This window comes from Salvia miltiorrhiza, chromosome 4 (genome assembly GCF_028751815.1).
Source record: "Salvia miltiorrhiza cultivar Shanhuang (shh) chromosome 4, IMPLAD_Smil_shh, whole genome shotgun sequence".
In the NCBI taxonomy this organism is placed as follows: domain Eukaryota; kingdom Viridiplantae; phylum Streptophyta; class Magnoliopsida; order Lamiales; family Lamiaceae; genus Salvia; species Salvia miltiorrhiza.
In genome coordinates, this window is record NC_080390.1 from 48,315,522 (window position 1) to 48,330,382 (window position 14,861).

At 35.1% G+C, this 14,861-nt stretch overlaps 1 protein-coding gene and 1 long non-coding RNA gene across 2 annotated transcripts; one reads left to right on the forward strand and one right to left on the reverse strand.

Annotated features, from left to right (window-relative positions):
* The first annotated feature begins 1,030 nt into the window (after nucleotides 1–1,030).
* Nucleotides 1,031–6,907, forward strand: LOC131023963 (calmodulin-lysine N-methyltransferase-like). The gene is made up of 7 exons (XM_057953633.1): nucleotides 1,031–1,229; nucleotides 1,308–1,485; nucleotides 1,633–1,712; nucleotides 4,988–5,048; nucleotides 5,129–5,244; nucleotides 5,850–5,982; nucleotides 6,362–6,907. The coding sequence occupies exons 1-7, from the start codon at nucleotides 1,133–1,135 to the stop codon at nucleotides 6,639–6,641; spliced, it is 945 nt and encodes a 314-aa protein (XP_057809616.1). The 5' UTR covers nucleotides 1,031–1,132; the 3' UTR covers nucleotides 6,642–6,907.
* Nucleotides 3,140–4,155, reverse strand: LOC131023964 (uncharacterized). Its single transcript, XR_009101569.1, has 2 exons — nucleotides 3,610–4,155; nucleotides 3,140–3,498 (listed from the first exon to the last, which is right to left on the reverse strand). It is a non-coding gene; the product is annotated as an uncharacterized LOC131023964 (long non-coding RNA).
* Nucleotides 6,908–14,861: the final 7,954 nt, after the last annotated feature.

Here is a 14,861-nt window from a genome sequence, read left to right on the forward strand (position 1 = left end):
ATTACATCTCATTTACATTAGTGTATATATATATATATATATATAGAGAGAGAGAGAGAGAGAGAGAGAGAGAGAGAAAGAGAGAGAGAGAGAGAGAGAGAGAGAGAGAGAAGGGTTCAACAGAGAATGCTAAATATTTAGAGAATAGAGAAATCGTGAAACAAAAACGAACAGATCTATAATTTTGTTGAACAAATCAATGTACCGCATGAACAACAATTTGCCCCGGGTTCGAATCCTGCTGGTGGCGAGTTTTTCTCTATTTTTACTAAATACGTCTGTTTATTACTTATGTTGATCTGTTCGTAAAATATATAGAATAAAAAGATAATTCTTTGTTAAACTCAACCCTACATATATATATTACCTGATAGCCACTATAATCACAATAAAAAGGGCAGACTCCTTCACCGATAATACTGTCATTGTAAGACTCTATATTTGTCTGCAAACTGAAATACCTGCAAAATATATGTAAGCATATAAGAATTTGGCAATTGACTATATATGTTTATCACAATGTGACGGTAATGCGAGGTTGATGCGTTACAAAATTTGGCCGTACTTGGACGAGTGGAGGGAGATATTTGGTAAAGACAGAGCCACCGGCGACAGTGCTGAAGATCTTGTTGAAGCAATTCATGATCTGAATCATCGTGAAGATCCTATTCCAGCGCATGTCGATGGAGATTATCAAGTAACTTTGGATGATGTGTATGAGTCCTTGGTAGTCGATGACATCACTAGTGAGAGCCAAAAAGCAGAGGCAACATCCCGTGGCATAACTAAGAAGAGAAAGGCAGGTGATGGACTAAACGGGATGTACGAGATGCTTGCAGAAATCAATCGCACGATACTAGTGCACCAAACAGGCCCTTAGTATTACAGATATACCAAACAATCATCTAAGCCTGTATACTAGTGCCCTATACTAGTGCACCAAACAGGCCCTTAGTATTAATAACCCTTATATTTAAATATGGACATAAAATAGATTTTTATTATTTTCGGGGTGTAAAATACCAACATCCAACAACTGGAGGTGCAAAATTACATAACATAGTTGTAGTTAGCTGATCAACTGTTCAAATTCACAGAACAAGGAACGACGTCGCTCGACGTGGCAACGCCAATGATGAAGCCTGATCAGCCACAGTCAGCGCCAAAGCCGTCGTCTTTGCGGTGGCAAATCCTCCGCCGCGCTCTTCTCCGCCGTCCATCCAATTCCCGTAAGCTTATCTATGCATATTTGCATTTGAAATCATTTCTACGCGCCAAAATCATTTCGTCAAACAAATAATTTGCAGATGATTCCAGTGAAAACATCAGTTTAGACACAGTATCGCGACGAACGAGAAGTGGATTCAATCTGATACCGTGCCATTTGGTGAATGACGGCGGCGAAGATCCGGATTCTTTATCTAGGAGAGATGTTTGTTTCCGCTACACATTGCCTCTTCCTAGTGCTCCTGAGCTTTGTCTACGGTGAGTTACGGATGCTAATGTACCGATAGTTGCCCAGTTGCTAGCTCAATTGGTTGTACCCTCGTAGCTTATGGTTGGTACTGTTGAAATGCTGCTTCAATTATGGTTTGTTGCGGTTGTGTAACTAGTGGCAATATGTTTATGCAGTCAAAGATGGGAAGATTGTGTTGATCTCAATGACTTTGAAGTCTGTAATCGATACGACATAGACAATACGGGACTTGTATGTAAGTAGAGTGTTATTTTCTCTTGATGACTACTTAGCTCTGTTTCCAGCTTAATTTGACCTTCCGAGCAATCAATGAAGCTCCCCAGAATGTTAACATGTCGAAACAATCAGTAATATCGAACTTGCTCAGTATTCTTTAACACGTCATTGTGAAGCTGGTCATACCAGTGAAACTTTTTTGAAGTGATTGTCCTTAGCAAGTGGTTTAGAAATATCTCAACTGGTTTACTGTTTGTAATTTCACCCATTTGACATCAGATTTTTGAAGGATGATAGATGAAGTTATTTAGGATGTGAAGAGTATTAATTAACAAGAATAGTAGTTTATTCTGATTCTGGTCAAACTCAAGCTAGTTTCAACTTGGAGTCTTGTTGTGTTGGCTCATTGTAGGGCATCAATCTGAATGAGCTTTCCTACACACAAAAGTTGATAATGATTGTATCACCTGATTACTGAATCTTAGAAATTTCAAGCCTTGAAAGAATTACACAAACTTCAATTGCTTGTGCTTGATCTCAGTCAATTAGTAAGTTACCTTAGCAGGTTAAATCAATTTTCATATCAAAGTGATTTTCTTGTTCAGTTTGAACTAATTTTTTGAAGGGCCTTAGATTATGTTGTTTGCCCTATTCTGCCTGCAAAGGTTTCATTACTGAGGAATGACATTGCCAACAATCGCTGTTCGTGTCATTGAAAGATGAACTAGTGGCCAATCAGTCTGGTTCCTCTGTGAGTAGTCATATATATAATGTAGAAGAAGGACTCCATAGCAAGATAATGTATAGGAGAATCACAATTTACTGGAATCCCATGTCAGTCAGTTTGTCATTGGTTGTACTTGGAAGTAGGTAAGGACACCATCTCCATAAGATGTTGGCAACCCAGATCAGGAATTTGAGCAATTCAGCTAAAAGGGCATTCTTCGTGCCTGTCTGAAGTAGAGTGTGATTTTCCTAGAAGTTAGTAAAAGAGTGATTTATTCTACTTTCTGATATCTACAAACTGGCAGAGGCTCAATTTATCCACAGTATTACTGATCTGAACAATCAACAGAATTTATAGAGGAGTTAGATATGAACAGAGATGTGGGCCTTAACCTCTCTTTTACATTCTGTAGTATAGTTTTCGATTGCAATGGTTGCATAAGCCAGTATATATGTTGCAGAAGATGCTTGTAATTTGCATAAGTTGTTTGTAGTGACTGCATAGCGAAATTCAATTAATTAGATACAATATTCGCTCCCTTCAGGATTCGAACCTAGGTAAAAATTTTGTGCAGTATTATACTGCAGCTTATGCAACACTATATACTGGCTTATGCAATCATTCTCATTTCTCACGAAAGATAGCATTCTCAGTATAACTCATCCCTATATATATATAGTCATATATCAACAACGATGAAAAAGTTGATTGATCACAAAAAAATTGATTAGTTTCATTGGCTTGGCTTCATCATAGACTTGATAAATGTTTGAAACAGTTAAAATGACATGAAATCTTCCTAAAATGGCTTCAATCTAACTAATTCATATTAGGCTATCTGCAAGTCAGTTGTGCATGTAATAGGACTGCTACTTTAGGACAGAAATTATGACTTCTCTGTTCAGCAATATTGCCTTCCATTCATCCTGGTGGACTGGCTTGCTCCTATATTTCATGTCTGGTTCAATGTGAATTCTTGCATGGCTCTACAGCTGTATATTCCTAGCCACGGGTACCACTAAGTGTTCACATCTCTATAGAAGTTCATTTTCCAGTCCACTTGGGAACAGCATGCAGGCTGTAAGATATAACTGAAATAACATAAGTATTTTTTGCACAGAAATGATTAACTATAAAGCAGCCTTGGGAAAAAACTGAGCGACATCTTGATGAAGAAAATGAGCATTACATATCAGAGATTGGAGATGTCAGGGCATATGGTCGTGTTTCTAGATGTGGAATCACCATAAAATCGGGACTGCAATAACCAATAATCTTCTGTTTCTTCAGTGGTCTTTTCTCTCTGGGATTTCTTTTTCATGTATAGTATGAGAGAATGAAATTAAATGTCATGATGTAAAAGGAATTGACTTAATATACTTCTAGCCAAGGGTTACCAAATGGACATCATATGGGAAGAAAGGGTACACAAATACAGAAGATCTTCCAAAGATAGAAAATGAATACCAGTATACCACAAACTAAGTTCGACCAAGAGCTGCAATTAAGGAGTCTGCCTTTGTCATAATTTTTTTATTTCTTCATTCTTTCGTGCTACTGTTACTCCTCTGCTTCTTCCTTTCAGCATTTGGTAAGTGAAGCTTGATGTGCCTGGATGGGCCTCTTCTAGATATTTATATTATATTAGATTAATATGGACATGGCATAGTAATTCAAACATCAGGTGATGTTTATCATCATTTACTTTCTTGTGGATCTTATAGCTCAAAAACTGAGTTCCCTTGAATGAAAAGTGGAACCTGTGGGCCAGATAAAAAGTCACTAAAGCAACAAATTAGAATTAGGAAAAAGTCCTAATCTGCATAATCCCATGACGAAAGTTACTTATGCCAAGTTTGGCACAACGAAGGCCAATGAGGTATTGTATAGGTTATTTTTGTAACAATGAGACCTGATAGTTGGAAGTCTGGTGCTGGTTTGAGACTTCAGACTAAATCAGACAAAAAAAGAAAAATCACTTGATAACAAATCTGGATGACACATTTGCAGTGCGATATGTTTCTGTGATTAGAAAAGATGTTAGCAATCAGTTATGTTTAAGTATCATCTTCTTAAATGCTAAGGTTAAAAAACATGGAGATTCATTTTCTCAAGTTTGTTATTATGCTTTTAAAACAAGCACTCTCAAACTGGAGGTCCATGTTGCCAATTCTATTTCTGGAATTATTAGGTTTAAGACATGCAAGCTTGTTGGTTTTTACTGTATTTGTCTTGTTATTACATCCTTCTCTAGGGACATATTTTGACACAATACAATATGGGAAGTTTGTACATTAATTTTCCAAACATTTGGTCTTGTATGTATCTGATGTATTTGACAAACCAAAACTACTTTTTGCATCTCATTCATGTATATCTGAGAAATAAAATTATTTAAAGTTATATTGAACTTTCCTAAGTTGTTTTCTAGCCAAGTTTTTGTAGTTCGTATACATGATTCAAGAAATGATAATATTTTTCTGCTCAAACCACTCTTTCTTCTAAATCCATGACTACATGTTCTGAGGAACACTTATATTCATAGATTTTTTTTTTTTTGTTAACAGGTCAGTGGCCTTCAGAGGATGTACTTGCTTATTATTGCATGTCACATCTTGATTATTTCAGGTTTATTAATAACCTTGATTCATTTGGTTGCTACAGCATTTCTGCTGGATTTTTTTCTAATTCATTCTCTATGTTTTTAGGAATAAAAGAGTTATTGAACTTGGATCAGGGTACGGGCTTGCTGGTTTTGTTATTGCTATGGCTGCAGAAGCGTTAGAAGTGGTGATATCAGATGGAAACCCTCAAGTTGTTGATTGTATCCTCTTACTTTATTTAATCAAATGATAGGGCAGGCTTATGTATAGGAATATTACTTCATGGTATCTACTTTCTGGACAGTTTTAATTCTTTGATTTAGCAGTGTGCAGCATGCTCAAAATGACTGATTATGCTGCATTTTTCACAATAATGGGCTATGTACTTGTCAAGCTCTTGGCACCTTAAATTAAGATAGGAAACCAGGAAAATAGAGTTCTGAATACCTTTTTGAAGCCCCACTTTTTGTTTGGTGATAAACTTCCAAGATATAAGTATGACATAGAAACATCGTGGCTTCAAGCCTGCAAGAAGTCTCAGCATCTAAGTGGTACCAATTAGTTTTGAGTACAAATCAATATAATGATGCTGTGGTATAGCTCACCTTTTTCTGGTAGAATATGCATAGGAGTAGTATACAGCTTAATGTTGTGTGCTGCCACCAAGGGATTTAAAATAGTACACTCTAAGCATGAACACTTCTATACATTGAGGATTGTTTTGATGGAAATAAAGAAGTTGATCTTATTGGACCACTTTTAATACATTGTAGGTCTGCATGTTTCATGAATTGTTCTACGTAGAATGAAGGTTCTTAACAAGCAGATATACAGCATAACATCAATATCAACTCTGCTGCACTCGGCAGTACAAAGGTGAAGTCAATGATCCTGCACTGGGATCAGCATGTAGTCTCAGATATCTCTGGAACCTTCGACATCATTGTTGCGAGTGACTGGTAATTGGTTTATATGAATTAAAAAGTCATTTCATGCACACATCTGCTTTTCCCTGAATTCACTACATTTAAATTTGCTCTTGCTGAGGAATTGATAGATCTGTGGATGTAGAATTAGTGACTATACATGATATATCTATTGCCTGTGCATTAAAAAATGTTGTAAAACTAGGAAATATGTATTCTGCATTGCTCATGAAGGGTACTGACATGGAATGACTAGATTCCGATGAAGTTTGTTTACCGGTGAGCCTTATGCTCAAGATCAACCAATCATATATATTATGATACATTAGCTGCACATGCAAGCACTTATGTGAGAACTTTTTGTATCACTATATCAAGCTCATTGTGTTGACTTTAGCTTGTCATTTTGCAGCACTTTTTTTAAGAAATTCCACAAAGGGCTGGCTCGAACAATCAGATGCTTGCTTAAAGAACATGGTCCCTCTGAAGCCATACTTTTTAGCCCCAAAAGAGGCGATTCGTTGGACAAATTTCTGCTGGAAGTTGAGGCTAGTGGGCTGCACTTCACCATCACCGAGACCTACGATGCAGAAATCTGGAGACGGCATAAAAGTATTATTAACGGTGATCACTCCTGGCCCAACTATGAGTCAGACCACTGTTACCCTTTATTGGTCAGCATTACACGGTGAACTTCTTTTTGTGCTCTGCTTTTGCCGTTTCTTGTCTGCTGCCTACGCTTTGATCTAAGCTTTCTTTTTTATTACTAGTATTTCTAGATGGAACTATCTATCCTTATGAAAGTTATGACATAGGAAAGCACTAAGCTTCTCATTGATTCCTCGAAATTTGGTGCAGATTATTTCTTTATGCTACATAGTATTCAAAGTTTTGTAGTAATATATAATATAAACTCAAAACTGCTTTAAAGTATTAGTGGATATAATGTTTTGTTTAAGGGAAGATTTGTTTGATTGTCTTCTTTGTAGGTATATATAAAAATAGGGTGAGTGCAGGAACTTTAAAAATGCAAAAGATTCCCCCCGCCCATTATCCTCATTAAAGACAATTTTTTCACATACTTATTTCTCTGAAAGAATAAGATAGATTCTGCTAAGACGATAGATGCTTTCAAAAGGTGGCAGTGCGATTCCCTGTGGATCAAGTTTATGCTTTTCTATTTTTTTCTTTGCGTTTTTATTTATTACTATCATTTATGCAGATTTTTTCTAACGAGTTGGGATTTTTCCTATTTGAGACTACTGTTAAGGCCATTTGATGCGTGAGCTTGACACTTCCAGTTATAGCATATGAAAATGAACACAAGTAACTGGGAATTGTGTCCCTCTTTAAAATGCACATCTTTGTATTTATTTATTATTTTCAAAATTTGCAAGTTGTATGAATTGAAAATTAAAAATCTCAAGGAGACGCTTGTAGTCTTTACGGGGGTATTCAAAATTATTGATTTTATTTAAAAGGGATCAAACCAAAATTGTTAGGATAATTTTGTAACTTCATATTTTAAATACTGTATTGCATATACAAGAACTTGGGGAAGAAGTCGAGTTCGTCTCCATCTTTGATGAGATGATGAGCATCTTAATATCGAAATCCAATTCCCCTTCAAAAGGTGTGGAAAGAAACAGAAAAACAAGAGACATCTAAGTTGTAAAGTGAACCTGTCCAAAAATTAAAACGAAAAGAAAGAGTGGTTACTACGTAGACCAACATATGTGAATTGTGATAGACTGATAGTTCCCCAGTTAAATTTAAAGGATTAATACTAGCTTATTATTTTCATTTTAATTTATTTTTTATATATTTAAATTTTGAAAAATCTTTTAACTATAGTCATAATAATTTGAATTTGTAGCAATTGTTGTTCTTTACTGAAATTACACTCGTAATGATGATCAATCATCACAAAACCAAAATTTAATATATTCTACATTAAAGAGACTTTCAACGGTAGGTAATCCACTGTCGTCAAATCATTGGTGTGGTAGAAATCGCGCTTGAAAGTTGGCTTTGTTGCACTAAATTTTAAGTGTGATTCTAATCAAATTGATGGTTCGATGATGATGAATTATCTATTGTTGAAAAATTCCTTTAGTTAGAATAGGTTAGACTCTAGTTGATTGTGAATAATTTCTTAAGTTCTTGATATACAAAAAATAAATCAAATTTGATGCTATAAATTGAAACTTGTTGAAAGTTTAGGCTATAAATTATAATTTGCTCAAATTTGAATTATGTATTGGGACAATTTTTTTAAATACTTCGAATATTGAATTGTAGTTTTGTTTGGGTGTATTTTCATTTTAAGGTCAATATCTAGTTGTTGTTACTACTACTACTACTTTGAATATTGAATTGTAGTATTGTTTGGGTGTATTTTCATTTTAAGGTAGTTGTTGTTATTATTATTATTAGTTTGTTGCCTGTCAAATTTTGACGGGAATTAATTATTATATATAAATTTTGTTAATAATTTTAGGTATAAATTTAATAACTATTCAATCTGCAGATTATAAACTTTGTTTATATACTTGTATTCGTTTTAAACTCAATTAAAATAATTTTACTACTCATTCTCATTCTAAATTCATAATAGTAATATCCACTAATTATTCGAATGTGCTTAAATTTATTAAATATCTAAATAATCAAATATAAGTTGTTACGATAATTAGTTATCTATCTCAATAAAAACTCATAACATTTCAAAATAAACATTAACAATAAATAATAAATAATAAAAGATTAATAAATAGAGAAAATTTCACGTAAGAATGTAGATAATCTTTTATTTAGATTCTACAATTCGTGAAGTCTCCCGCAAAAAAAAATGTGGATTTCTGAACATCTATATGTGTGTGTTAATAATAAATAGTATGATTAATACAAAACCATATAATATATGCACTCGTTTAAAACTTATACATATTTACTCGTGCCAAACCCGATTTAAAAGTAATTTTAATTATTCGCCCGTCCAAACTGACAAACATATGAAAGAGAGTAACTCTCTTTCCAGACATATATAATGATATCCGTTAATTATCCGAACACAATTAAATTTTATAAAATATCCAAATATCCAATATAAATTGTTATAGTTATTGATTTATCTAACTCAATAAAAGCAATAAAAGCTTACAATAAATATGTTTGTTTCTGGACATTACAAAGTATAATAAATAGCATAAATTATAAAAGATTAAAAATTAATTTATAATAAATGTAGAAATTATACATTATACGAAATATTTTTAGAATTTATATACCAGTCATGTCGCAAACCCTACTCAAAAGTGTTTTTACTACCAGTTCTCGTCAAAACATGTATAGTAATGTTCCGCTAATTTTTCTCAACCTCGTTTAAGTCTCTAAAAATTAATATAATGAATTTTAGATATTTAATGGTTTTTAGATATGGAAATTGATTAATGATTTTTAGATATCTAATGGCTTTTAGATATGGAAATTGATTTAAAATATAGAAAAAAATAAGGATGAGCGAAAATTGAGGAAAAAAAATTAGAATAGAGGGACTATACGACGCCATGTAGGATATGATTTATCAAGATCTATGGAATATTAATATAATGATTTTTAGATATGAAAATTGATTAATAATTTTTAGATATTTAATGATTTTTAAATATGGAAATTGATTAAAAATTTAGAAAAAAAATAAAAATGAATGAGAATTGAGGAAACTTAGAATGGATGGATTATGCGACACCACGTAGGATATGATTTATTTTGCTATTATATATATAGATTATTATTATTATTGTTGTTGTTGTTGTTGTTGTTGTTGTTGTTGTTGTTGTTGTTGTTGTTGTTGTTATTGTTGTTATATAATATGATTTGAGGTTTTTGTACTCTCTTTATTCATGATCCTATGAGATTAATGAGAAATTTTTATTTTCCTAAAATTTTACATTTATTTCCTTTGATACAATTAATTAGATAATTTCATTATATTTATAAATCTTTATCATAAATAAATCTCTAAATATTCAATGGATCGAACAAATAGATAAAATTAACCTTAAAAAATGATGTTATCTTAATTAGATGACCATATATTAAATGGAACGGATCAATAGTAATACTTAATACAAATAGTACTCGCTTTGTTCTCATAAAATATATCTACTTTAAATGATACGAATTTTAATAAAGTGATTGAATGTGTTGTGAGTGGAGTAACGGTCTCACTTTATTATGAACGAAAAATTTATAAAAAATACATTTGATAAGGACAAATGAAAATAATAAATTAAATAACTTTTATAAAAATAGGAACAATACTTATTTTTATTATAATATGATATGATTCATTATTACGATCGATTCACCGCAATCAACGATTTCAAATAGCAAAATCTTACTCAAATATATCGCCTCTAGTGTGCCACTCTTTAGTTGAGAAAGCTGGGGAAGCTATCTTTGTGGTAAAAATTTTACTTATAAATTACTGTAGAATGACATCTCATAAAAATTCAACCAATTACAAACTATTAATGTAATAATTTAAAACAGCTTGTTTAGTTTAATTAGAGATATACGTGATCCAAACGCACTCGAGAAATAAATAGCACTAGAATTTAGAATGTGGGGGAAATCTCATTTTGTTGGGACATTCATTATTTTGTATCTATCGATTGATTTTGGAAATATGTGTGCATTATTGGCGTACATTATTTTCGGGCATCAAATATTGCATATGCAACAGCTTTATTTTTATTATTTTTTATTTTTTATTTTTTATGTTTTGGTGTGCAACACACTTTTATAATTACAGACCACATATATAGATCGGTCTTACTTGTAACTTTGTTTTTTTTTGGAGGATGGTTTAATTTCTAAACCAATATGTACAATATATTAAGTGGAAGGCTGTTGTCACAAAAAAGAAAAAGTGGAAGATTGTGATCGATATATCTGTTAGGTACCATTTCCATAATTACGATGATACATAGGGTCGCATTCAATGAAGAACACGAATACGCCCACGTTCATCAAATTATATTGAACATATTAATCATTTTGTTGAATGTTCATTAAATTATACTTAATTTTGGGGCTTTTGAGATTCGACTCTCCATATATTCAACAAAAAAAATCGTTGAACGTGACATGAATAAATGCTGAGTGGTAGATTATATAAAATCAACGACTGAGATTTGTTCTCTGTTCTTTGAATATTTAGTGTTCTCCATTGAGCGTCCACCTATATATATATATATATATATATATATATAGGAATTGGTTCAATTGAGATTTATATATATTTTGAGATTTTGAGATAAATGAACATATAAGTACATTTTGATGAACTTGTCAATTAATTTTTATGAACGCGCGTTGGTCTGGGGTTCAATCCCTACAAGTGGCGTGTTTTTTAAATAAATTAAATAGATTCATATGTTCATCAGTTATATTGGTTATGTTCAAAGAATTTATTGATATGTTCATTTATCTCAAAATCTCAAAAAATTTAAAATCTCAATATAAGCTAACCCTATATATATATATATATATATATATATATATATATATATATATATATATATATATGGGAAGGGCTATTCAGAAAACTCCTCTTAGACTATAAACTATAAACTAATTAAAATGTATGAATTATATGTAGAACACCCATGAATTCGCTGTGTAAATGTATGAATTATGAAAATTAAATTTTTTGCTACCTATGAGATTCGAACTCAGGACTATGAATTATTCCAACAAGGAGATGAATTAACCGTAGATCTTGATGATCCAAGGGCTGAAAATGGTTCCTATTTTATAGTCTAACTTTGATTTTTATTTTAGCCTTCCCCCTATATATATATATATATATATATATATATATATATATATATATATATATATATATATATATATATATATATATATATGGTGCGGTTATAGTGAGAACCACAATTATCGTGAGAACATAAGAACCAATAAAATTACTACATCTGCTATACAAATTAATGCATCCGCTATATGCATCCGAAAAAAATAATTTTTTTGCTCCCTTCAGGATTCGAACCCAGCACCTGCATCCATCCACCAAGATGATGCATCCACCGCAGATCTTGATGATCGAATGGCTTAAAATGGTTCTCCGTTTTTATTTTATTAGTGGTTCTTATTTGAACCTCTCCCTATATATATATATATATATATATATATATATATATATATATATATATATATATATATATATATATATAAGGAGAAGATCAAATGAGAATGGATAAATGTGATGAGATATAAGAATAAATGCATGAATCAATATATATCTTGCATAAGTTGGTTGTAATGACTGCATAAGAAATTTAATTAATTAGTTGATAGATGTGTGTTAAGTAGCAATGATAATTTGTGATTGAATTGAGTGTAGGTAGGGCCATACAAAAATAAGTGGATATAATTAAAAAGAGAAAATAAAGTTATGTCCAAAAAAAGAAAATATAGTACTCTTTGTGAACGCCAAATCAAATAATTATTGTTTACTCGCGGAGGTCTCCGTGAGCCTGTTTTAGCAGCTTTGTGCGCGATTTAAGAGGCAGCTAGAGCCGTTTTCATTACATATCTCAATTTCTAGCTTTTAGATTTCTCTCAGCTCTATATTTTGCTCTACACCAAAATATTTAGATGATTCACGATCTCAATTTAGGATTTATCAGATTAATATCTGTAAGTGATTTTGTTCTTACTCCAGATTAATAGAATATGATTTACAGTTTGTCGCGACTAACTAAAACTCCGGTGGACAGCCCATAGGTCGCCGCTGCCGTTGCTTGCAGTCGTGCACCCCATCTCCAATGTTCGCCGGAACTACCGCCGCGAACCTACTCCAAATCAGCCGCTGCTCGAGGCTCGGATTCGTTCGGCCACAATAGCCGCTCCACCTCTCCTCCCAATATAGCCGAGCAGCAACAGCAAAAGCTATCGCTGCGGTCGGCCGCCCATTCCCAATAGCCTAAATGCAGCAGCCGTGGCTCAACTGCCACCGAACATAAGTCCCAGCAGATCCGCCGCCCAGAGGTCTTTGCCGGCCCGTCGTCGCCCACAGATCCACCGCATAGAAGCCATTGCCGGCCACGCCCCATCGCGCTATGCCGCTCACCCGCGACCAGTCGTCGTCGGTCTCATCGCAGACGCCCGGGCCGCACAGATCCGCCTCCTCCGTCAGCAGCGTTGCAAGTCTGCAGCAGACGGATTCTACAGCTTCATCAGTCCAGCAACAGTGCGCTTATTGAGCCTTCACAGCAGCAGCCAGCAGATCCGCAGCCCTGAGGTCTCTGCCGGACCGCCCTCGCCCACAGATCCGCCGCCCAGAAGCACCTGCGGGCCACGCCCACCGCGCCGTGCCGCTCACCCGCGACCAATCGTCGCTGCTGTCACGTCGCTTTGTCCCAACCGAACGGGCAGTCAGTCCTTCCTCTTTTAAAGCTAAGTTCTACTTCCTTATCTCGGGTGATGTTCAGTTGATATGGATGCGAATTGAATTGAGCAATTGAGATAGCAAATTACCTTGAAAGTTTTCAAGCAGATGGGTTGTTCTTGGGGTTGAACGTATTGTATAATAAATGAAATGAATTGAAGGTGCCATGTTGAAACGAATGGAGTAGATTTGAACTGAAATTAGCAAAGTTAAGGACAGAGCTTACCTTACAGTTGTTTTTGTTTGATTGATGTATTGCTCGTTGTAGTTGATTACTTCCTAAAAACGGTGATAAACTCTACAATGGAGCCTAGAGAGAGGGAGAGAGAGTGGAGAGAGGTGAGAAGAAGAGGGATTGGTCCCAAACATGTCGAGAGAAAACCAGCAAGAAGCTGGAACCGGAGCAGTTTGAATGGAAGGAGAGATTGGAGTTCGAATGAACGTGAAGGCACTACAACCTTTTTCTTTAACAACATCCCAAAGGATTGCAGCATTGATTTTCTAAGACGTAAGTTCGAGACGGTTGCGAAGACGGTGGATGTATACTGCCCAAGGAAGAGAGATCTTTGGGGAAGACCGTTCGGCTTTGTTCGATTTGAAAAGGTGGAGAGGTCTGAGACTTTACTGGAGGACCTGAACAAACTTTGGATTGGCAGTTATAAGGTTAGAGTTTATAAGCCTAAATTCGAAAGGGATGATGAGAAGTAGGGCTGGGAATCGGGTCGGGTTCGGGTACCCTACCCGAAAAAATCGGGTACCCGAACCCGAAAATCCCCTAAACCCTATACCCGACCCCGACCCCGAAATTGAAATTGGGTACCCTAATACCCGATTCGGGTACCCGAGTCGGGTATTCGGGTACCCGAAATTACCCGGTCAAAGCAGCAAATTCAGATGAAGAAAATGACCAAATTCAGATGAAGAAAATTACCCGGCCCTTTCCTTTCGGCTTTCCCTAATCAGCAAATTCAGATGAAGAAAATGACCAAATTCAAAGCAGCAAATTCAACATTGACCAAATTCAAAGCAACAAATTCAACATTGACATAGGAAATCTGTATTTAAAAAAAAAAGAGAAGATTAGAAGAAGAAGAAGAAGAAGTCGGAGCTCCACTGGCGACAAGCTCGGCTGCTGCTCCACTGGCGACAAGCGCGGCAGCTCCACAAGCGGCGCGGCGGCGGGACGGGAGGGCTGGGACTGGGAGCGAGCTCCCCACTGGCGGCAGGCTCTGGTCTGGGCGACGGCGGGTGGGCGAGGGGCGCCGCTTGGTCGCCGACTCTGGTCTGGGCGACGGCGGCTGGGCTGGGCTAGGGGCGCGCTGGAGTGGGGGCGGTCGCCGGTTGGGCTGGAGTGGGGGCAGTCGCCGGATGGACTTAGGGCTAGGGATTGGATTGGGAATTGCCGATTTGGGAGTTCTCTCAAGAAACAAACCGTGAA

What these genes read in the sequence shown, in the direction of transcription:
- LOC131023963 (XM_057953633.1), top strand. Translation starts at nt 1,133, where the DNA reads ATGATGAAGCCTGATCAGCCACAGTCAGCGCCAAAGCCGTCGTCTTTG. An exon ending in GCTCCTGAGCTTTGTCTACG is followed by an intron (nt 1,486 to 1,632) that starts GTGAGTTACGGA and finishes ATGTTTATGCAG; the next exon opens with TCAAAGATGGGAAGATTGTG. An exon ending in AAACCCTCAAGTTGTTGATT is followed by an intron (nt 5,245 to 5,849) that starts GTATCCTCTTAC and finishes CTTAACAAGCAG; the next exon opens with ATATACAGCATAACATCAAT.